The 23999-nt window shown below is 30.7% G+C and overlaps 1 protein-coding gene across 1 annotated transcript; it reads left to right on the top strand.

Moving 5' to 3' along the window:
- Positions 1-2677: 2677 nt before the first annotated feature.
- On the top strand, positions 2678-9449 carry LOC121129216 (uncharacterized). The gene is made up of 4 exons (XM_040724919.2): positions 2678-2886; positions 6504-6711; positions 7946-8109; positions 8184-9449. Exons 1-4 carry the CDS (start codon positions 2700-2702, stop codon positions 8195-8197), a joined length of 573 nt encoding a protein of 190 aa, XP_040580853.2. The 5' UTR covers positions 2678-2699; the 3' UTR covers positions 8198-9449.
- Positions 9450-23999: the final 14550 nt, after the last annotated feature.

Here is a 23999-nt window from a genome sequence, read left to right as displayed (position 1 = left end):
TATTTTTCTGAATGTATGGGATGATTCCTTACAAGATCTGGAGTGATTGATGTATAAATAACTATAATTCCCATTGTTTTGGTGAACTTACTCTCGGCTTCATAAAATTTCTCTTGTTTTTAGGCTCAGCGTAAGCAATATCTGTGTTTTACCTCTATGGGTAAAATACATTTACGCTGAGTAAAAGCAATTGAATCTTTTTGAAGCCAAAAGTTAGTTGACCAAAGTAATGTAAACTAAAATGGACACTCAGTAGAGCACAAAACACTTCCCCTAAAATCAAATTGAGTGATGTATCTCAATTTGTTCCAAAATCTGTTATTTAATTTGTGGGTTATTGTACAAAGTGTGACGTTTTTTTTAACTATTTCCAAAACAAAGGATCATTTATTTGATCTTTTGTGTGACCTTGACCGGGACTTCTCAAAATTTAATGGTCTTTTACCATGACCATATAACTTAGGAGCTGAAAAGTCTCGGCCTTATGAAAGAAAACACTTTTTGTTTAAAATTGGCTTTTTTTTAATAATATTATTATTTTTTATTTTTTTATTCATCATTATGTAGCAGAGTCCCCCTAACACTTTTCATGCCATTGATTAGCTTTAAGGGTATTTTTTACCATCAAGAAGTAGTGTAAAATTAAAGCAATAAATTGTTTTGTTTAAATATTTTGAAAATAACAAAAGTAGTGTCCCACAAAGCATAATAACTCGCAAATTAAAAAACAGATTACCATGAAATTGTGATATCTGTCTTTTGAAGGATGGTTCTAACTGAAAATGAGTGTAATTACAAAATAGCACCGCTAATGTGGGAAGCCCAGGACTTTTTAGCCCATATATTATAATCTTCGTAACAAGTTTAATCAAAATCGATCTGTAAGTTTTGCCGAAATCCTTGCGACAAACAAATAAAAAAATAAAAAACAACAGAAGTAAAAACATGACCTCTATTCAAATTCCACTTCCTTGGCAAAGGTAAATATACTTATTCATCATCAGTCACTCCCGGTTTTGTATGGAACATTCAGTACTTTTATTAAAAATGAATAGTTAAAAGTATATATAACCATTTGAAAATACATTAAGGATCAAACACAAAAATATTTGAAACATCCTCTATGTGTATTGTTAACGTACCTATTTATGACAAAGTTGAGCGGAGATTATGTTATCTTTTTTTTTGATAGTCACCAGGATTACGGCAAAAGTTACAAATGGATTTTGAGCAAACTTTGCATATAGAGTATTAATGGTCACAGTAAGATGCCATTAAATGTTGAGAGGTCAAGCTAATACAAAAGGTAAAAAAAAGTATAATTGCCCATTGAGATACACAACACAGTTTGATTTTATGAAAAGTTTTTACACTTTACCCAAGATTATTCTAGTTACTATTACAATTTGAATGCTTTGGTACACTACAATGGCGTCAAATTCATTTTTACATCATCAGTCTATGTTTTGTTAAGTGTCCGGATATTTTGCCATAAACTATTTTGCCTCAAGGATATTTCGCCTTCAAATATATCTAAATAGTTTTTATACGTCGTTATTATTATTTATTTATTTATTTTCTTTAAAATATAAGTTCCTTTTGAATTTTTTGAATTTCAATAAGTCATACTTGTTACTAAAAAAATGCCTAAATGTTTGTTTTTTTGGAACATGATTACTGCATTTTTCAAACAGAAAACCCCCTTTAATGTATTTTATAGTAATACACATTCAATTTTTTTATTTAAAAATTACAAAGGAATATTTGTTGGAACCAAAAATAACAAAAACGACCTATAAATCTCATTTATTTGTATATTAGGGGGAAATATACTTGAGCCAAAATTGTTTCAGGCGAAATTTAAAGGGTACCATTTGATATATAATATTAAACCTTCGTTAGTTATCTGGGATTTTCTGTACACCAATTTTTATAAAATTGCTTAAGTTTACAATAAATTTCATCAGTGGAATTTTTTAGTATGTAAAAATGTCTTTTTATAGAACTATTTGCAAATTTTCCAATTTTTAATCAAATTTGGTGAGTTTGAATATTTATTTTTTTGCATTTAAGTCGTTGTTCTGCTTTATCTGTTTACTTTTTTTTCATCTTAAGGTCTACACATTGCTATAAATTTAATACCAGCTGATATTCTGTATATTATAGTCAACCTCATTACAACTAATGAGCTCATTTTAGCACTAAAAATTCGTTATATGTAATTAATATTTCCTATAATGTTTTTTTAAAGATAAAAAAATATCAAGTTATATCTTGTTTTTGCTGAAATTTAATGTTGTTAAGATTAATTTGCATTATTTTGAGCCTATATCAACTATGTATGATATAATGAGATTCGCTTAAAATACTGGTTAACGTTTAACCCAGGTTCATTAACTAAATCGAAAAAGAATGTTCGTGAACGGAGGGTTATTGCAACATAATTTTTAAAATCAGTCACTTACAACCTCAGCATTTGAATTGTAAAGTGCGTAAATTTTTAGTTCCCACTCAGTACATACATATTTCTCGGATGAAATCTTCCGTTAATTATACATTATAAAGTGTATGTGCTTATCTATATAGAAGCCTTCACATCTCTACCTTATTTATTTTGTAGGCTTGTATAACATGTATTTATGTAGTATAAACAAAGTAAAAGTGATTTGCACGTTTTAGTTTGATTTGAAACTTCCATCATGGAATTATACGTTCATTATTTGGTTATTTTCACCTCTATTTTTATACTATTTACTGTTCCGTCAGAGTGTTTGTATGATCAAAAACTTCTTCTGCGTAGTTTGTCTAAACAGTTTCGTGACATTTATGAAGATTTAAATGATCACCATATCAATGTTCCCAATGAGAGGAAAGAAAAGATTGATGGTAATAGTTGCTTTCTATATTTTATTCAATGTAAATTAAGTATTTGGTGGAAAATACTTTGGAATAAATTAATATTCAAAATAAAAGTTCTTTCACAACACTTTTGATCATTAATAAATTGAAAATCTTTCTGTTGATATAGAAGTGAGACGTACCTGAAAAATATTTAGAGGTAGCTTAACCGACCATAGTGCCAATGTGGTTGAACTTGACCTGCTTGGCCTTTTTATATATTTATTTTTTGGCTGTGTACGCTAAAGAACAGACCGATAGACAGAAAGCTACAATTCTCATAAAAAATTATAAAATAGCATTGAATTCAATTTTTTATTTTAGACAAAAAGCTGCCATGTGTATTACGGGGTTGACAGAAAGTTTTCGGACAGTTTTTAAAATTAATCTATCATAGATTGACTAAATTGACTGACATACCATCTTGCATTTTAGCACTCAAGTCATCCGCCTTTGTCGGAAATTAATTTCTCCAAATTTTCTTTAGAGGCATGACACGCCTCTGACTTAGTCAGCAGGCATTGCCTCCATTACCTTCTCAATGTTTTTCCTCAGCTCCACCACAGCAATGTGCCAATTCTTGCAGGCCTCCCCTCAATTCAAATTTTTATGTTATAATATTCAAACTTTAACTTCTTTACCTACTAAAATATAGAGATTATGTAATTCAAAAAAAAAAAAATCTTGTTAAGGATAAAAAAATAACACTGAAATAATTTTCATACTTCCAAAATTTGATTTATAATGACATTTTCTCCCCAAAAACAAAAAAATATTTTAAATGACAGAACCTTTTTATTTTGAAAGGGAAAAATTTAAGGTTTGAAAATTATAATATACAAAGTTTTTATGAAATAAGTTGCCTGTACACATATAATAAAAGTGATAACCCACATGTTATGGTCTTCAAAATATTTCTTATGTCAGATGGATTAAATGTATTTATATAATGTCTACTCATACCTTATTGGTTCAACTCCGTCAAAAGATTCACTGCTGCATGTGGCTGCGTAGTTAAAAAAGAAATTTTATCAAAATATAAATTATTATTCTTACATTTATCAGCTCAACCAACAGGTGGAGCTAGTTTTGATGTTTACAATTATAATAATGTTTCATAATACTTTTTAGAAACTCAATAATATACGATTTGAACATTTCACATTAGTTTTTAGCACGACATTTAGGTAGATCATAGTTATAATACAGTATAAAATAAAATAATATTTTGGGAAATAAAAACATTTTCTAAATGTATATTTTGATAGCTTAATTAAATGATAGCAATTAATTAAATACTCTATTTTTGCAAAGTAATACAACTATTAATTTTATCAGTTTAAGAGTCATTGTCGTTTTTTCAAAGTCAATGCCTTTTATAAACTTTTGTACATTAACAAATAATGAATTTGAACTACTTTTTACTTGTAAAACATATTCATAAAATGCGTTCTTTTGTTTTAACTTTTATAGAATTCCTTAGTTTTGCAAAAGTAATTATAAATTAAATTCATAAGATTATTCATTTTATATAAATTATGATATAATATGTTTTTATATATTGAGGATCGAACAATTTCATTGACGTCATATATTCCATCATAATTCATGGAGACGCCATTTTGGGGCACTAAATTGATCATTTTACTATATGAAATGAACAAATTTTTAATATAGTTTTAAGAAACTTCCTCAAATGGCTTTAAGAATATAAAAGAATTAACACCTGCACTGAATACAAATTAATACCAATGATAAACGTGGATATTTGAATTAAAACAAAGTAATATGAAGTTAAAATTCTAAAACATGGGTAGATTTGTAGGGATGAGAAAATTTAGAATAATTAGAGAAAAATATCTTATTCTTTTAAGTGTAATACTTTATTTTTGTCTACAAAATGTAAATAAGATTGTATAATGATGTTTTTAATATATTTTAGGGTAAGATAGATGAAATGTTTTTGATAGACTGTTAATTTTAATTCTTTTATTTGTTGGTTCGATTTTTACTTCCATAATTAATTCCCGATTTTCCTTAACATCAATAATAAAAGGGTTTCATCATCACAAACTTGGTTGTTAAGGTCCCAAAATTGCCAACATCAAAAATGCTGACGCTACGTGTTTGTAGGTTACAATAGATCAAAATAACTTCATCAATGGCTTTAAATGTATTCCTACGATGTATATTGAGTTTAGAATTTTGTTGATACCAAATTGATTTATATTTGTTTAATAGCACTGAGTAATTGCACTTTTTCTAAACTGAAAATTGAATTTTATTCTAATACCTCCTCAAAAAATGAAGTCACTTGTTCTTATGAATTTTATTTTTATATGGGTAGATGCCACATAGTATAGGACTTTAGGAAAAGAGCGGTTAAGGGAAAGATAAACAATTCAATCGAAAAACAATGAATACTATGTTCCTAACACCGACCTATCATGTTATTGTTGTGACGTAGTCGTCCTTTTCACAAGAGATGGTAGAGGACCTGTTCAAACTGGCTGCGTGGCTGAAGGAACATGTAGCAGCTTCTAATTTTAAGCCAATTAGAATCGAGAACTACTAAATCCTACCTTCCTTCCCTTGAGTGTCCACTCTTTGCCTAAAGTCCTTTATCACATTCTATAGCCATCCCCATCCGTTTACATTTATTTTACTACGTATATTCCAACGCAACTTTTCATTCAATTAAAAGGTTATAATTCACATTGTAAATTTATAAATATATTAAATAAAGTTGTTAATAACAATTTTAAATTATAATTTAAAAAATATACTATACGAAGACACTTCCTTAAAGTATAATATCACACTTTCGATTTAACCTTTTTTTATATAGATGGCGTCATCATGTCTCTTTTAGATTTGTTTATCAGTCATTTAGCTAAGGAAACACAATTTCACCTGTCCAATAATGGCAATATCAGTGAATATAATTATGTTAAATTGTGACAATTAATATATAAAAGTCTAAAATTGACTGGAAATGTCCAAAAGTTGACGAAAATAATTTTTTTTTAAACACTAATTTAAAAAAAGTGAATTTTGAATGTATAAGCGCTATTTCAAATTTAATCTTTCTTCGAAAGAGTTGTAAATGACAAAAGAATTTATTAGTAGCCACAGAAAAATATATTGATGTCACTGATATTTGATTTAACTCAGAATAATATGTAAAAATGCTTAGATTTGTATAATTAAGGAAGATAAAATGATGATAATATTAGAAAACTACCTTATTCTATTAATTGCAATCGTTAATTTATCTTCTACAATATCAAAATAAGATTTTATAACGATGTAATAACCTATTTGTTTTACATATTGGGAGGGGGAGTTATATAGAATAAAACTAGCTATTAGAAGAAATTTTTTTGATAAACAATAAGATTTAAATCATTTTGTTTATTTGTCCCGTTTGACATCTAATAGCTCACTATTTTCCTCAATATAGTAGAAGAATTTTTTTTATTGATATAAAAATTCGTTGTTTAGCCCCTTAAAATGGCCGACATCAACAATATTGACGTCACATGAAAACCCTCTAAATTATGGCTTAAAATAATAGTACATATTTATTTTATCTTTAATTTTAGACGACAATAATAAATATATAATTCTTGTACAAGAGAAAGAAGATCATGATGACACGGACTATGAAGAGGAAATCATTGAATATGAATATCCATACTATGAAGACAGTGATGATGGGAATAAATATATGAAAATCCTGATTCCATACCCAACAAATGGGCCGACGTTACTTAAATATCAAAAATCATATGAAAGACAACGACACCGAATGTAAATTGATTAATTATTTTTTATAAAAGTTTGGTATAGCTTAATTAAGTTTAATTATTTTAAATAGACCTTATATAAAGCAATATCCCGTTCCTATTGGTTTTGTATTGACAATAGTACAATTTTCCATATCATAATCCAGTTTACAAACATTCATAAATAATAAATGTTGGTTCGTAACCCTGGTAGGTTCAAAGAGTCACGTGGATATGTGGAGCCCGGAGTATTGCTGTATAAATATGTTATATTAATACTAGAACGGCTGCGTTTGTGCATTATGTAATATTATTTTGATATTACCCCAAAACAATTAATAGCATAAGTGATGTCAAACTAACATTCTTAGCTGTTTTATGTACGCAGTATATTTTTATATTTTGAGTTGTATAAAGTATCATTGGCCAGGATGTCAAAAGAATAGACCAAAGTATCAAATGATTAACCTGACAATTTGAGTAGGAGATCAGCTTAGCTGTCGTGAGGGTTTATTAATTAGCTTAAATGAGTCGTGAAGGGAAGGAAATAAACTCAAATCTCACTTTGGATAGAGAAACGATGTATAAGATGGAATGACTCCTATGTCAATCCTCAATTCTCCTCAGAGTCGATCAAGGACTTACACTAAAAACTCCCCAATTAATCCCCATTCTTACTCTCTTTATGAGCACAAGTAATCTTGAATATTTTATATTTAAATGTTATCTCTCCAAGAATGAAAATATCATGACGACAGGTTTGAAAAATACAAAAGTACTCTTCAGAATGCCAAATAAAAAAAGATCTCGCAAAAGTGAGTCTCATATTTATTACAATTCTTCTTATAGTTGTAAAAATTATGACCTTAGACGAACGCAATACTTTTTATAATTGTAACCTGAACAGCATTTTTAATTTCCCCCAAAGCTGTTATGATTGTTATTTTATTCTTGAAGTAAGAAAATCGAAATATGAAGTAATGACTATTTCATAATAGATGAAGAGTAGCAATGAGGTTTTGTTACAAAGTAAAAAGTATAAGTCCTTGTTGGGGTATTATTAAGGATCAACATTGCAGTAATTCCTACCTTTGCCCATGAACATAGAGAGTGGGATTTGTGTTTATTTTTTTCATCTTTTAGTTTCTCACAGCTAATTTAATTAAATTTCATTTTGAGCATAGCGGAGGGTCATATTTTCTACGACTCCATGTATTGTGGATTAATATTTAACCCTGTATATTTTATATTTAATTCAGGAAACCCTTCGCTGAGCCTTATAGACCTACAAATGACCAAAAAATGAAATATAATAGACACAAGCAATTTCGAAATCATCCTTCCAATACAAGATTTTCAAATGACATTACTAGACATTTAACTAATCCAGACTTTTACGATGATAGAGGAACCTACAATTCAAGTAATCATTGGGATGATGCGAAAATCAGTCTTTTAATACTTACAGGGTTGTTTTTTGCATATTTATATTTTCAGACCTTAAGTGGTGATGGACGAAGTTTATCTGATGATCTAAGATTGAAAATACTATCATAAGAAATTTGTGTAAATATGACTTAACTAATCAATGTATTTAATAACACTGGCATTTTACAAAATACAATATTAAAGTCGAGTAGACAATAAAAATAATATTATATGGAAATAATATTTATATTTTAATTCATCGGAACTTTATTAGGGCACAACAAAACCTACTATTTTATTTTTTTGATAATATATAATATATGTTAAAAGAGGAAAAAAAGATGTTCTATCAACGCAATATCAACATATAGGAAATTTTTTTGTTGTTAGTTGTTGTCTTTAATTTAGTAAACTACAGTGAAGAGTGTAGGTGACTATGGAAATATGGACAAATCTCCAAAGGAATACACAGAGTTAACTCCAGCTAAATCCATTTACACTTCAACTCAGGATATATTACAAGAAACATATTTTCATGAAAAACAAAATTATTATCATCCTTACGTAATCTCTCCCTCAACATATCGACAAGTAGAATCCCTTGGAAATGAATACATCCCCGATAAAGATATTCCATCTCCAACACTTCCTTCAAAAAATAGGAAATCTCTAGATAGAAGTTCGAATGAGTATGCTCTGCGTCGCGAAAGAAATAATTTGGCTGTGAGAAGATCTAGGGAGAGATCAAAAATTCGATTCGAAGAACTGCGTGGTAGAGAATTGGATTTGACAAAAGAGAATGAAACATTGGATAAAAAATGCTCGGAGCTTCAATCGGAAATCGATTCCCTCAAAAATTTACTCATGTCCAGATCTAATGTTAATTATTGATATCTGTATGGTGTTGTGTCAGTGCTTATTTAGGACTAAAGACTGCAGTCCCGCCCACTTTAGTCTCGGTCCCTTCCAGTTCACTCCTATAAGGACCAACAGTCATAAGGACTACTGATAGGATAGGTCCTAACACTGGAGTGGACCGAATAAATAAGGATTGACACATCACTAAGTCGTTATAGTTCTTTCATATCCGATTTTATGATCCTGTATATACTTTATGTCAATTAATATGTGTTTTAAAATAGTTATGCATAATTTCTATTTTCTAGCTCAAAGTCCTGATTAGATCCATTAAAAGAAATAGTTACGTTATAATTTTTTGTATTAATTTCCATTCTACAAATCAGTTGTTTGTAGATTTATATAAATTGATATGTTAAAATATAAAATAAAGCTACTCAGGAGCTTATGAAATAAATGAATATTTTTCACCATTTATATCACATAGCCTCATAGGTAATTTGTGATTGAAATAATTTTATGATTGTTCGTCAATAGGAAAAAAAAAAGCTAGAATGATTTTTATCAAAATAGAATATGGATTACATTTGTATTCTTTGACGAATTATCGTCATTTTCTACAAATTATTCTTATAAACCATTTGGCCACAAATTGAATTTAAAGTAGCTAAAATAATGAGAAATTGATAGATTTTTATTTTTATTAGAAGGACCATATCGGGGCCTATATAAGTTTTCTAAATCAAATACAGGTTATAAACTATAGCTAAAAGTATTGGGTATCTTAAATCTTCCCACAAATTTTGAATTCAAATTCTATAATTGACTTAAATACCTTAATGAAATATTGGGATGTGTATTTATATATGAAGTAAATATATAATTTGGGATTTATTCATATTCTTAATTTTTGTTTAGGATTGTTTTTTTTATTGACGAACTGGTTATCCTAAATCTATCTGCTTGATATTTACTTTTCTAATCCTTAATTAACTATGTTAAACAATTATGGCAAGTATGAACAATTTAAGAACCACTTATATTATCTCAGATATATAATCTGAATGTTACACTCCAGAGCTGCACCTTCAAACTGGACTTGGACTTAAAATGTAATAACTAAAGCTTGATATTCATAAACTTCCATAAATTCAAATTATTGACGAGTATTTTATATGATTTTTATTTAAATATTGATGATCATATCCGAATTGAATCACACTAAAGTATCATTATTAAAGACTCGACTAGAATTTTAGTTTAAAGACTTGAGGCTTTGGTTGGACTGATTCAGAAATACAGGTGCATACTTTATTAATACATCAACAGTTTTTGCAGTAGGAACTGAAGCTTCTAAAACATAATCTCCAGAGGTTGGGGAACTCATGACTCGACTCGGACTTAATTTCTTATTTTAAAGATTTGCTACTCGACTTCATCAAAGACTCAGTGTATGTATTGGGCACGCATTACCTATTCAACACAAAAAATAACATTTTACATAATTGTCAGCTGTCGATATTTCTGCTTCTTTTCTCCTAATAATTAATCTGAACGTTGATTGGTTGAAAATGAATTTGCTCATGTTAATCTGTAAACCATCTCCGATGCTAATTGAATAATAACTCCAGAAGAAGAATTGCCTGACTACAAACTGATTTTGGGCCTTTTATTGTTTCTTTCCAGATGAGAGTATGCGAGAAATGAAGATAACAAGACTTTAAAGCTCAGACCCGCTACTCCACTTGGATTCCCATGTAATTTCAAACTTTTTAGTAAAGAAAAAGTATTATTTATACTTTCTTTTATTGTCTGAGCAAGGAAAAGTTTCAAACGGATTATGGGAAAAGGATAAAATATAAAATGACATCATTTTTGTTATCACAAAAAGCGACATCTTGCGGTGGAAAAAAAAGATTACTACCACAAAGTATCTCTACAGGGGATCACAAATGGGTTTTTCTACTTTGTTTTAAAGTTTTATATACGTCTATAGAACTTAGCTCCCTATTTTTTGCCATTTAGTGCGGTGCAAGTTAGAAAATGACATTAACAAATTAAAAGAGGTTACGTGATATACACTTATTCAAAACTTCCGTTTATTTATTTTAATTCAACTTTTGGCATAGTAAAGTAATTTATTCCAGGGCTCACCTTCACATATCATTTGCTCATTCGTTTTTACTAAATTATATTTACTTGATTTCAAGGTCGTATAATCTTCTTTGACTTGTGGCTTTCATGTATGCAATAATTATCCAACAAATCTTTTACTTACTAAATATTATGATAAAAATCAAAGATACTATAGTGGCGTAGGAATAGACCTCCATATTCAAAGTGTGGGGCCCCGAATACTTTGTTAAAATATAATTTTTTACAAGTAACTCAGAATGTATTTCAATCCAAATAATGATAAAAAATTCAACAAACCATAATAACAGTATAAATATAATTTTAAAAGTACATTAAATCTTATCTAATCTCTATTTGATTCAGGAAACATTCTCAAACCACATCAATCCTCGTAGAAGATTCAAACCACATAGACTTGAATAATGTGCCAAGATGGCATAAATGAATTCATAGGAGCAGATAAAGAGTTTTATAAATATTTGGAGGGGGACCAAGTCGACTGTGCAACATTATCGCTGGGTTTTATCACATTTGAACGAAAAATATAGTGGAAGGTTCATAGTCAAAATGTCCCATTTATTTTTTTCTTCAATGCATCATTGTTCACCCAATTTCTTGTTACAAGTCTCCAAACAGATAAATCCACTCATTAGACCCCAGTCTACCTACTCAAGAGTTTAAAAGAGTGATCGATTAAAGTAATCGCTCAAAAATTTCTTACTTTGACCATTTTTTTGGAACAACTGCTCATTTTGCCAGTTTTTGTGCAAAAATTCCTCATTTTTCTAAGCTGGTATGAAATAAATATAGAAAGTTTAGGTTCTGGTCAGATTAAACAACAGCTTTTGATGATATTTTTCGAGGAAAAATATACTTACCAAAACCTTTCTTTATTAGGCTTTTTTTGGAGGAAAAAATATATACATATATGATGAAATCAGGGTTAATATTTAATTATCGAATTTACGAGGTAGCCAGATTCCGACAACAGCCAACTAGGGGAAGGATAAATTCGGCATAAAATTGACTGTTGAATAACCCCCATTGAATCTTGCAACAAATGATAAATACATTTGCCCCAAACTGTCAAATCCTTATATTTCATTTGTGCAAAAGATTGGACGTAATATAAGTGGTGGTGATGATGAAATGCCTACGTCTAACAAGATTCCTGAAGATCCTCCTACTTCAAATTTCCTTGCACTACTAATCTAGACATTTAGTATGTTAAAACTACCTATACGGATCGAAAGAAAAAAAATAACGAGAAAAAATATTTATAAAATCTTGATTTGTCGTTATAATATAGCAAAATTTATGAATAAATATAGAACAACACTAATTACTATAAATTATTCTTATAAAACTGTGTTTTTCTAAAAATACAAATTGCTCAATTTGCATATTTTGGGTTCTCATTTTACAAAAATTTAGAGCTTATTTTTTGCTCATTTTGGCAAAATAAATTACTCAAAAATCTTAAGTCTTGTTATGTAGTTGCTATTTGTATTACCGCTTGCCTGCGCGTGTCAATAATTGCCTGACTTTTTGAATTTTCAGCCTATCAACAGGAATAAATAAAACAGCTTTTGTCCAAAAGTATTTGTCGGTCGACTAATTTCTATTTTTGAACATGCTACGACAAATAGTTTGTGTTTATATACCATTGATAACAGACCATCCCATGAATTGAGGTATAAATGGAAAAAAGGGAATATCGTGTGCTCATGAAGTATTATTTTATTGGGGAAAAAAAATCATCACTGAAACTAATGTTAAGCTTGATAAACACTATGACAACTCTGCAGGTCATCTATTCAATAGTGGAAATATGGTTAACTGAATATCGTTGTGGCCTTACAAGCACGAAAGATACTGAATATTATGGAGGCCCAGTTGAAGTTTCTACACCTGGAACAATTTAAAAAAATATATGATACTTTGTTGGCCAATCGGAGATTTGAAGTGAAGAAGATTGTGCAAGCCATTGGCATTTCACATGGCTCAATTATTTCTATTTACGATCACTTGGGTATGAGAAAGGTATCCACAAGATGGGTGCCGTGTTTGCTCACAATCTATCACACGCAATCGTCTGAAAACTTCGTAGGAGTAATTTTCATTGTGTTATTATTTTGTTTTATACAGGTGTGCGCGTCTAAAAATGAACTCTCTTTTAAATTTTACGGCTTGAGGGCTTGACGAGGGGTTCTCTTGTAGACCTTAAGGCCCAGATCTTTCTTAACTAGCTGGCCCATGGTCCTTCTGCTGACGTTGAACTCCCTGGAGAGGCCGCTGACGGTGACCTTGCATCTCTTGTCCTCCACAAACTTTTTCCCGGCAGTAACCATTTCGCCCGACCTCCGAGGCCTTGACTTAGACCTTGTGGTCGCCTCAGGAGTCTCTTTGGCTACCCTGCTGTAAACGGTGGTACGGCTGTAGTTCAGAACCTTGGCAATTTCAGTGGGAGTTTTTCCTACGCGGAAAGTTCCAAAATTGCGACTCGACGTCTCTCCATATGATCGGGTTTCCCTGTTGCAATTTAGATTTTACTGGAGTTTTGTTTACAACTAGTCAAGACCCTTGCCTTGAAGTATAAACCGGTTTTAACTCAATAAAATCACGAATATGTGCATGGCGTAAAATTTAAAGGAGTGTTCAATTTAGACGCAAACACCTGTATTCTAAAGAGAGTATCTGTGATAAATTTCAACGGCTTATAATTATATCTTCTGTTTTTAAAATCAATTTTTCCATAATCAATGGTGTTTTTTTTCAAAACTAAAAGATGACTTGTTCAAGAATTTAGGTTCAATAATGAACTAATTCTGACCAAATTACCTGAAATATTCTTACATTGTGGTACTTTAATATGTAAATGTTTTATTCCGACGGCTGAAGACTTTTTATTCTGACATTAAATATAATTAAAATAGGCTTAAAATTTATTTAGATCTGCCTTGTGTGATCATATGAAAATAACGTATTTCTCGACTAACATTTGGATAAACTATTCCCTTCTAAGATCACATAACCTCTCTATTATAACTATTATATTTTTTGATAAATGAATTATTATGTTTTATCGTTTAGTGAGCGAAATAGGAAGAACTACGAAGGAACTGACAACATAATAATCAAGACTGACAAAAAAATTAATTATATTGCATTGGATCCCATTCTAACGGTTCGAAAACTGGAATCGCTAAGACTACTATATGTACAACCCTGCTCATAATAGAACGAGAAGTGAAGGTGCCACATCCCATCTAGAAAGAGCCACATGTCTTCTTCATAGAACAGGAAAAATAGTAAATATTAACTAAGTCCACTCTATTAATGACATATTTTATTAAAAGCGTAGCTATACATTTGTAATTCTGCTCTACCCTAGCTATTTTAAAAACAGATACCAAAAAATTTATAATAAGAATCTGGTCACCCTGAAACTCACATTCTCTACGATATGTATTACTTCTCTTACATTATCATCTTTCTGCTGATAGCCCTAACTTCAACTAAGTAAAAAGGGTTAGCGGGAGGGACCATTGACAAATGTATAGCTACACTTTTAATACAATATGACATTATACTTAGTTAATGTCTACTATTTTATGTCATACCGTAGCTATATATTTGTAATCCTACAAAGTTAGTTTACTCCAAACCAGTTGGAATGAAGGAACACAAATTAAAACACAATTATTATAAAAAATCAAATTTTAATACCGGCATGTAACGAATAAAATAACATTTTATCAATTATAAATTAAATATTTTCTTGTTGAAACATTATAAAACCGATGAAAAGCTTGTGATTCCTCATACCAAAAACTGTTCTCAATAACTTCCTCAACTGAACTGTCATTAGCTCTTTTTAAAACTACAACATCCCCTCTTAACCTATGAGCTTTAAAAACTTCAATCATAATACCTGTCATTTGCATGATCTGTAACCATTTATTAGCAGCCTGAGTTGCAAAGGAGGAAAATTTTCCTCAAAGTCATAAACAACTTATCTTTTAATTTTAGTTTTATTTACATATTCAATGATATGTCAGACTAGATCCAGTCTCTCGTCTGAAAAACACTTGCAGATTTAATTCCACTTCTAATATGACCTAAACTTGAATTTTTCTAGACCCAAAAAAGGGGAAAAAATAGAAACTCTATTCTATAGCTAGAACTTAATAAAGTTAAGGAACTTGCTATAGCTATACTTGCCAAAGCTATTATAGTAAGGGTCTTTTTTGCCAATATTTCAAATGATAAAACTTTACAGACAAACTGAATCTTTTTATTTATTAAGGAGAATTTTAACATTCCACGTATCTTGATATTTAAGTTACAGAGGATTTAAATTGAATTAACCTTACAATAATGTGGGCATCAACTTATTTGATGATAAATCCTCCGGTCTTAATTGATTCTTTACTAAAGCCGCTTTTGTTGTTCCAAGGGCGCGATTAGAAGACGTGGTATATGTTGGTAATTAATTAATTACAACATTCCCTAACACGTTAGAGGCAGATAAACTCTCTCCTTAATAAAACTTGAAGAATGTTTAAAACTCCGAAGTCTAAGTCCTCTTAGTTGAGGAACGAATAAAAAAAATATATAATAAGGAAACCTTGTTTTAATAAAGGCCCCCTATAAATCAACCATTCTATCAGAATCCCTAATTTTGCAAGGTTCTGAGTATCTAGGCACGAGATAATTCTCCTAGAGTCCCCCAATCATAGTGACTCCCTCAATACCTCCTGCAAATGTAGGAACAATTCTGCCCCTGTTCATAAAGGAGTTATCATAATTGCTGGGAAGCAATTTTGTTTATCCCGTCTACTTGTAACTCTTGGAAGCAGTGGAACAGGGGGGAAGAAGTTACCTTAATATAACACTTGTGTCACACTTCCAACTTGCCCAGTTATTTGGTGAAGGTCTCGGGCCGACAACCATCACCTTTGACGGAATTTACCAACAAGATCTTGGATCTTTTGCGTAGTAATTTGTTGAAGGTCTCGGGCCGACAACCATCACCTTTGACGGAATTTACCAACAAGATCTTGGATCTTTTGCGTAGTTATTTGTTGAAGGTCTAGGACTGACAATCATTGCCTTAAGAGGAATTTAACGGCAAGATCTCGGATCTTTGGTGCAGTTATTTGTTGAAGATCTTGGACTGAAAATCTTCTTCCATGGCGGAATTTAGCGGAAAGATCTTGGATCTTTCGCGCTTTCTCCTCAGGGAAGGTAAAAGTCATGGACACATAGTCCCATAACAACCCTAGATGAATAAGTTGCGTCCTATGAATTCGAGAATTCTTATTCTAATTTACCTTGAAAACAAGGATTGTTTATATAAACACACTTAAAGCGAGAAGAGTGATGCATACACTAAGGTATTTGCCTTCAAAATTTAGTCATCTAAATTGATGCTACAACTTATCTTCAGTTGTAACCTTATATATGAAATCCCTTGCTTCAAAAACTTAGTAAAATTATCGAAACTGATGTCATACCAAAACAAAAAAACATTAAATTGGTAAATATTGTTTCTCCATCAAAATTTGAAAAAAAAGATGAAAAAGATGGTGGTCAGGAAAAATCTTAAAAGTATCACTGTAACTTTCTACGCATTTTGATATTTAGGTAACGGAGGATTGAAATTGAATGAACCTTATATTAATCTGGTCGACAATTTATCATAATGACCAAGAACGCCTTTGGTGGAATTAGCATTAGATCTCAGATTTTTTTACACTTCAAGAAGGCTAATAGTCATAGACACATAGTCCCATAATAACCCTAGATCTTTTGGCTTTCTCCTCAGGAATGGTAATGGTCATGGACACAGTCACATAACCACCCTAGAGGAATAAATTGCGTCCTTGGAATTCAAGAACTCTTATTCAAATTGACCTTGAAACCAAGGATTCTGTATAACATCAAATCTCAACACGAGGAGAGTGAGGCGTGCACAAAGGCATTGGTCTGCAAAGTTAAGTCATCCATATAGATGCTAAAACTTATCTTAAGTTGTGACCTTAGATATGAAATCACAGGTTTTAAAGCTTAGTAAACAATCTTGGCGCTGATGTCAAACCGAAACATAGAACATTAAATTGGTAAACTTTATTTCTACATCGAAATCTGTAAAAACGACGCTGGTCAGGAAAAATCTGAATGACATGATATGTATCAAACAGATCTAAAGCGCATGAAAAAGGAATCTTGGTTTAGCCAAATCTTAATGAATAAACAGAATCTAGTATAAATTTAGAATAAACTTATTAAAGGTATTGAGAGTTATTGTTACTCTCCATCCAGAGTTAGGAACAGTGAATATTCCAAAATGAAAAAATGAGACAAATCACTTTCAGTCTACTATCTCAATAGCTCCGGAAAACAACATTTCTGCAACTTCGTTGGCCATTGCTTGTTTAGACTCAGAGTATAAAGGAGGACTGCCTCCCATATAAGAACAAGGAGGTTCTTTTGATAGAAATTGTTTATTATAACAATATTCAAAATATTAAATATAGATTTACTTTTCATTAAAATTCCACAATTATGTAAATATAGTCCTAGCTTCTGTGAGTAGCCGGAAAAAGTTAAAAGTAAAGAAGTTAAACCCCAAATTTGAAAGTATTTGAATGGCTTTATCTAAAGTATCATCATCAAAAATATACCTAAAAGAGGAAAAACTGAATGAGATGTAATTCTGTATCCTTCTCTTGGAGGCATTTCATGACTTTTTGGAGGTCCAATAAGATTCTTAGGCAGAGTGTTGACCTTAAGGAAGGGCTTTTAGCATTTGTCTACCCAAAATGTAACTTTCCATACCCTGAACCCCTCCATATTGCATTCAACAAAGCTTAGTTATTACGACCATTGTCAATCATCCTATTGATTGATGAAGGACCAAATATCAGATGGCTTGGAGCCAAGTCTTTTGATTCCTTCTCCAGAATTGATGTTTTAAGGGACTTTTTAAAGGAAGAGACTAAAGGTATCCTTCTAGTGTTCTTATTGAGTTTTTTAATTCTTTTTCAGTCATTGCATCGATGAAAAAAACTTACTCTTCAACAGAAGTGAAGGGTTCCATGAAGGACACATGGAAATTATCCCATTCCTTTAATCACATGGCCATGGCTTTAAAAAAAATGGGTTCCTTCCTTGCTTACTGCTTCATCCAAAACATCGGCAGATGTAGGGATCGAGTTAAATTTCTAGAAATGTCTCTTATCTCCTCATAGGCCCCATAATGGGCCTAGAAGACAGAATCTGAAATTCTTGTATATTTTAGTTAGAGTGATCATTGTGGCACTACCTCCAGTCCCTTAGTTGCAAATTTGCCATCGGAATAGCCAGGTGTTAATCGACAGACTCCGTTAATTTATAAAATTTTGTAATAGATTTTGAGTGGGTTGCCTCGTGTGTGGCCAACGTCTCCACTAATGAAGATAGGAAGTCGCTAATGCAGGACGTAATGTAGGACGATAGCTTATCCAGCGTCGATATTTCTACGGAACTTTCACCCATATTAATTAAATTTGAATTTAACTACTGTCTATTTATATTTATACCTCTTGACTCTTAAAGGGTAGAAAGAGGAAGATGTAAGGGAAGTAACACATGTGGTAGATAGTGTGAGATTAAGGGTGACCAGATTCTTATTGTACAGTTTTGGTGTCTGTTTCTAAAATAGCTAGGGAAGAACAAGAGGAACAAATGCATAGCTATGCTATGATATAAAATTTTATTTATAAATTACTAGAGTTATTTAGCCTTCTTCGATGAAAATAATTTCCAGCGATATTACTATTATAAACAATAATTAGTGAGAAGCTATACTGTGCCCCTCACAACACACGAGATCATTATTTAGTAATTTTAATGGCCCATTTGCTTACATTCACGAGCCTCGACCCCATAATTAAGATTTATTGAACTGATCAACCTCATATGTTCGGGTTAAGGTATTGTAATAGAAACTTTCATGTTCAATAAAAGCCTTCAAAAAGAGCCCCCTCAGCCTCCCCTCAGTACTACTTCCTCAAAATATTTCTTCGAAGCGTTTGCTTTTGCTTTATCAGCTCTTCAAATCATATTTAAAAAAGTAAAAATAATATAAACTTTGAGTTCTTAAATTTTTTTGAAGTACTATTACAACAAAATGCTAAGTTCTTATAATTAGCGTTCAGTGCCAAAAAAGAAAAAAAAATCCACGGTTCATTGAATTCACGTTCCATGGAACGCGGTTGAAATTTGCATTCCATTCACATCCTTGATAGTAATAATATATCATGGATATTCCTTCAAAAATGTCTTCTTTTGATGCTATTTAATAAATTTCTTCTATCCTCTCTAATAAAGAATATATGGAATTAAAAATTAGATATGAAAGAATTGTAAGAGAAATTAATCAAAAAAAATAGCTCTTTCTTTGACCAAATTGAATCATTCTTGATGATTGCTTTTTGAGTAGACTTTCAAATTTCACTCCAAAAATAATGTGTTCTAACAAAATGATTGGTCTTGTCACACTTCAATGATTAATTACTTACATTAAAAGGGACAATGGGATCAGTCCTTGTCTGTGCGTTAATGATTCATCACTTTTTAACAAAAAATTATTTTTCAGTTTTACATTTGTTATCTAATGGAATAGTTATTAATTATTTACTAAAGTACACAGTGTAACGCGGTTTCAAACTCCATGGATGTTGCATAATGCGATTTTTGGAATTATTTCGACTCCCCGTATTATACAGTATATTTCCCTCATATCCTGTCTTATTTATATTAGGATAATAAATTATACAAAATTATACATTTATTCATTGTGGAAAATAATAATTTTTGTAGGTATTGAAGAGTTCGTTCATACTATGCTTTTTAGTGTTGGGCTTCGGTCTGGAAATCCTAGACCGGTATGAGGCCGTTATACTTTTTGTTGGAACGAGTTAGTTCGGACCGGTCTGAAAGCAAATTTCGGTCTAGATCGGTCCAAAAGAAAAATTCGGTCTACATCGGTACAAAGAAAAAGTTCGGTCTAGATCTGTCAAGAGGAAAGATTCGGTCTTGTTCGGTCCCAAAAAAATCTGTCTAGACCGATTTTACAGATAAATTATTTATAACATAAAATCATATATATTTTCAAGTACAATGACGTCATCCGAAGTTTAAACAGAGATAGCTCGCATGAATAAATTTATGTTATATGTATACAGTATTTGTTTGAGACTTTCAAGGTTATACAGATATTTATTCATTGTTAAATATAATGACTAAATCAACGACGGTCGGTCTGGAAAAAAATAAATTTGGTCTGTCTTAATATATATATGAGAACGAAAAAAATCGGTCCAAAGGGTAAGACTGAAAAAAATCGGTCCATAAATTGAGGCCGAAAAAAAATCGGTCCACAAAGTGAGACCAAAAAAATCAGTCCACAACCGCGGTCTGGACCGAAATATCTGTCCAGATCGTTCTAGAAAAACTTACTTCATACCGAACCGAAAAAAAAATTGGTGCTGGACCAAGTCTCAACACTATTTTTTCATATTCATATAATATCAGTTTATAATTTTGCATAAGAGGGAGAAGGGAGTGTTTTGTAAGTCTTTGATTTGATACCAAGACTTTTGGTTATTTCTTATTATACAGACTTGTAATTAAATAGGTTGCGAATAAATATTCGTTTAGTTCCGATTATTTAAATTTTAAAGTATTTACCGGATGAAAAATCAAGTAAATATGCGATTTAGATTAAATTTAAGAATGAAGTTACAAGTACTCTGTTCAGCATACATTATTTTAAATAGCATATGTGAATAAAACGTTTTTATTCCTACAAAAAAAGAAGTAAAAAGTGGGCATTGAAAAAGAAAATCAATCCCATTTGATGCGTTTTGATAATAAAAAAGTCCCTGTACTAAGCAAAGTTTATTGTAACGCAGGTATATTTTGGTCCTGATCTTGCTTTTGCAAGACTCTATTAACTAGGTTGCATGTTCAGTGTTTTTTAAGATTGTAAATAATACAATCTATAGGACGTCTAAAAATGGGATAAAATATTTATATCTCTTATTTACATCTAGATTAACGAAATTAAAATTTTCATCAAGAGGACATTTTTTGAGTTAATTAAATATGATAACCCTGACTAAGTTTGTATATAAAAAAATTTATTCATTTACATGAGCCTACGTATTCCTCTTCCCTTAGGATGATTGCTGATTATATAATCTTATTCACCATAGAGTAAGTAACACTTAAATGCACATAATTTTGAATATTAAACAAAATAGTATGTTCCTAATTGAAAACGATGAATTTATGAATGGAAAAGGCATAATTATAGACTAAACTTATATACACTTAAACACCAATAATCTTTTTGTTGTTGTAGTGAGTAGTACCTTGCTGTGTATTATTAATGCGGAAGTTTCATTGAAAGATGTCTACAAATCTTGATCTCGTATCCAAAAACCTTATTGTTTTCTTTCACAAAAGTTACATCCTGTTTTAAGTTCTGGATTTTTCAAGTTCCTCTCCACGATAACTTTGCGTTCATCTTTTAATTATACTTTAATGGTTCATGGCCTAATCCTTCAGTCTACGTATCGACTTCTAGTGCCCACCCCCCTTGGAATACTTCATAAAAGAAAAACTCAAACAACCTCAGAAATAAAACAAAATAAGACCGGTTTAGTCAAACGACGTGAAATAGTGCTTAGACTTACATTGTACCCTTTTCAAATCAACTTAGATTTTTTTTTTGTAGGAGCTAGTGAAATATCTTGAAACAGTCAAATTCATCATGGGAACATCTCTCCTGGACGGTTCCCTTGGGTGCTCGTTTCTCTTTGGTCTGAATCAATCCCAAACTTTGTAAAATTATTGATGTCAGTGGGAACGACTGTTTTGCTACAGCACATTTTTATGGCAATGGCACACTCAAAATAGCATTTTTCTTTTAAAATCACTATTTTAACTCTGTGAACATCAGAAAAAGTAGTTTTTTCGCCCAATTTTGTAGAATATCAATTACAGCTAATATGTGAGCACAATCTCCTTCTACAAGCGTCATTAGGCAAGAAGTTAATTAACAAACTCTTTCAATTTGTTAGATGGAGTTGCAATGCTTAAATATAACCTAAGTAAATATTATTCCGCTCATGTCTGGCAAATAATGTATCTGAAATTTTTTCAGTATTTTGTATTTATTAAATATTTTTGGAGAGTTCTATCATTTTTAACTTTTTTTAGACTTAACCATATTCCATCCTAATTAACTCTTGTTTGAGATATAATTAGAAATTTTTTGTAGTATCGAAGGAGAAAATTAGTTATGAAGAACAGCTTTGACCACCACTCATTACACCAAGGGTTCTGAACAGTTTTTATGTTCCATCCAGAATGAGATAAAGTAATTATTTTAAGGACCACACTAATGAACCATTGGCTTTAATTTCAGTTGGATGGTTATTAATATACACATGATAAAAGTATTAGATATTTGAAATATTTTATTTATATATATGATAGCTTTAATGACTATAATTTGTTCGTAAATTCTGAGCTCTCTTTTTCAAGTTTGTATCCAGACTAGTTGTGGCAATAATCATTATCTGATCTAAGTACTCATGAGTTGGCTTAGTAGAATGTTTATTTGTTTACCAAATTCCTCCAAGATAAAAGACTCGCACAACACGAATACCCAATTGCAATGGAAAGCTGAAATCCTGGTGACAAACCAATCCAAAAGTCTTCAGTAAAAGATAATGACTTACTTGATTTTCTGTCCAGCAACATTTGGAGTTTTTACAAATTGATGAGCCTACCCATTCTATACACCATTGAGCAGGGATCAAAATGAATACTTTACCAATTGAAATACACTATCACAATGATTGAAGTTTTGAAACCTTTGATCAAATTCTCTGATAGAATAATCCATAAATTTTTTTAATTTTATCATAATATAATTTTGGCAGCCAGCCTGTTAAGAGTCCCTGCTATAGATCATTACTTCAAGCAATAACCTTTTCATGGGGACAGTGTTCAAAATTTTCCAAGAAATTTAAATTTCACACAGGCTACTATCCATTGGTGTAAATCATGTTCGGTGTTCACAAATATTTTTGAGATCTCATATCTAGCAAATTGCACATAATTGTAGAGAAAACGTCAAGTTCTCTTTAGACAGATTATAGAGATGGCAACATCTCTGGGAGAAGTTTGTAGATTTACAATGAGACGATGTTGAAAAAGAAAATAAAAAAAATAAGAGAAAATGTTTTGTGTCTTTGTTAGGTCGAAAACTTCTTAGAGCACCCTTGTATCAATATCCTCTTTTAGTAATTTGTGAATAATAATAAATACTTAATAGGAATTATATGACCCATAAATTAACAAATAATTTATTTATTTCCCCATACGATATTTATTACATTTATAAATTAAATTAATGAATATTTTAGGGAAAAAATTGTCTTTTCCTTGTTTTTGATGGGTTATAATTTAAAAAATCATTTTTTAGTAGTGAGCAATAATGTAACCATAAAAAATAAACTAATTTTTTTTAATATTATTTCATTTGATGTCTCCCCCTTGGGTTTTTGGGAAAATCATGTTTTTATGTAAATACAAAACAGAGTCCTATGGAAATAAATATCCTCTTCATTTCTTTAAAAGCGTAGGAGGTTGATAAATTTATTTGTTTAGCTTTTATGCAGTCAAGTGTTCTTTTTTTGGTTTTTTGTAGTCATTCTTTAAATGTTTGATTTGTAATAAAGACTGAAGAGACAAACTTGTGGGTTTGAGTTTATAGCCTATGGGATGATTTAATGACAGGTAATTTAAATGAAATTACTTTTAAACGGT

Source organism: Lepeophtheirus salmonis, chromosome 14 (genome assembly GCF_016086655.4).
Source record: "Lepeophtheirus salmonis chromosome 14, UVic_Lsal_1.4, whole genome shotgun sequence".
NCBI classification, from domain to species: Eukaryota; Metazoa; Arthropoda; class Copepoda; order Siphonostomatoida; family Caligidae; genus Lepeophtheirus; species Lepeophtheirus salmonis.
This window is presented reverse-complemented; position numbering and strand designations above follow the sequence as displayed.

What these genes read in the sequence shown, in the direction of transcription:
- LOC121129216 (XM_040724919.2), top strand. Translation starts at nt 2,700, where the DNA reads ATGGAATTATACGTTCATTATTTGGTTATTTTCACCTCTATTTTTATA. An exon ending in GAGGAAAGAAAAGATTGATG is followed by an intron (nt 2,887 to 6,503) that starts GTAATAGTTGCT and finishes CTTTAATTTTAG; the next exon opens with ACGACAATAATAAATATATA. An exon ending in GAAAGACAACGACACCGAAT is followed by an intron (nt 6,712 to 7,945) that starts GTAAATTGATTA and finishes TATTTAATTCAG; the next exon opens with GAAACCCTTCGCTGAGCCTT.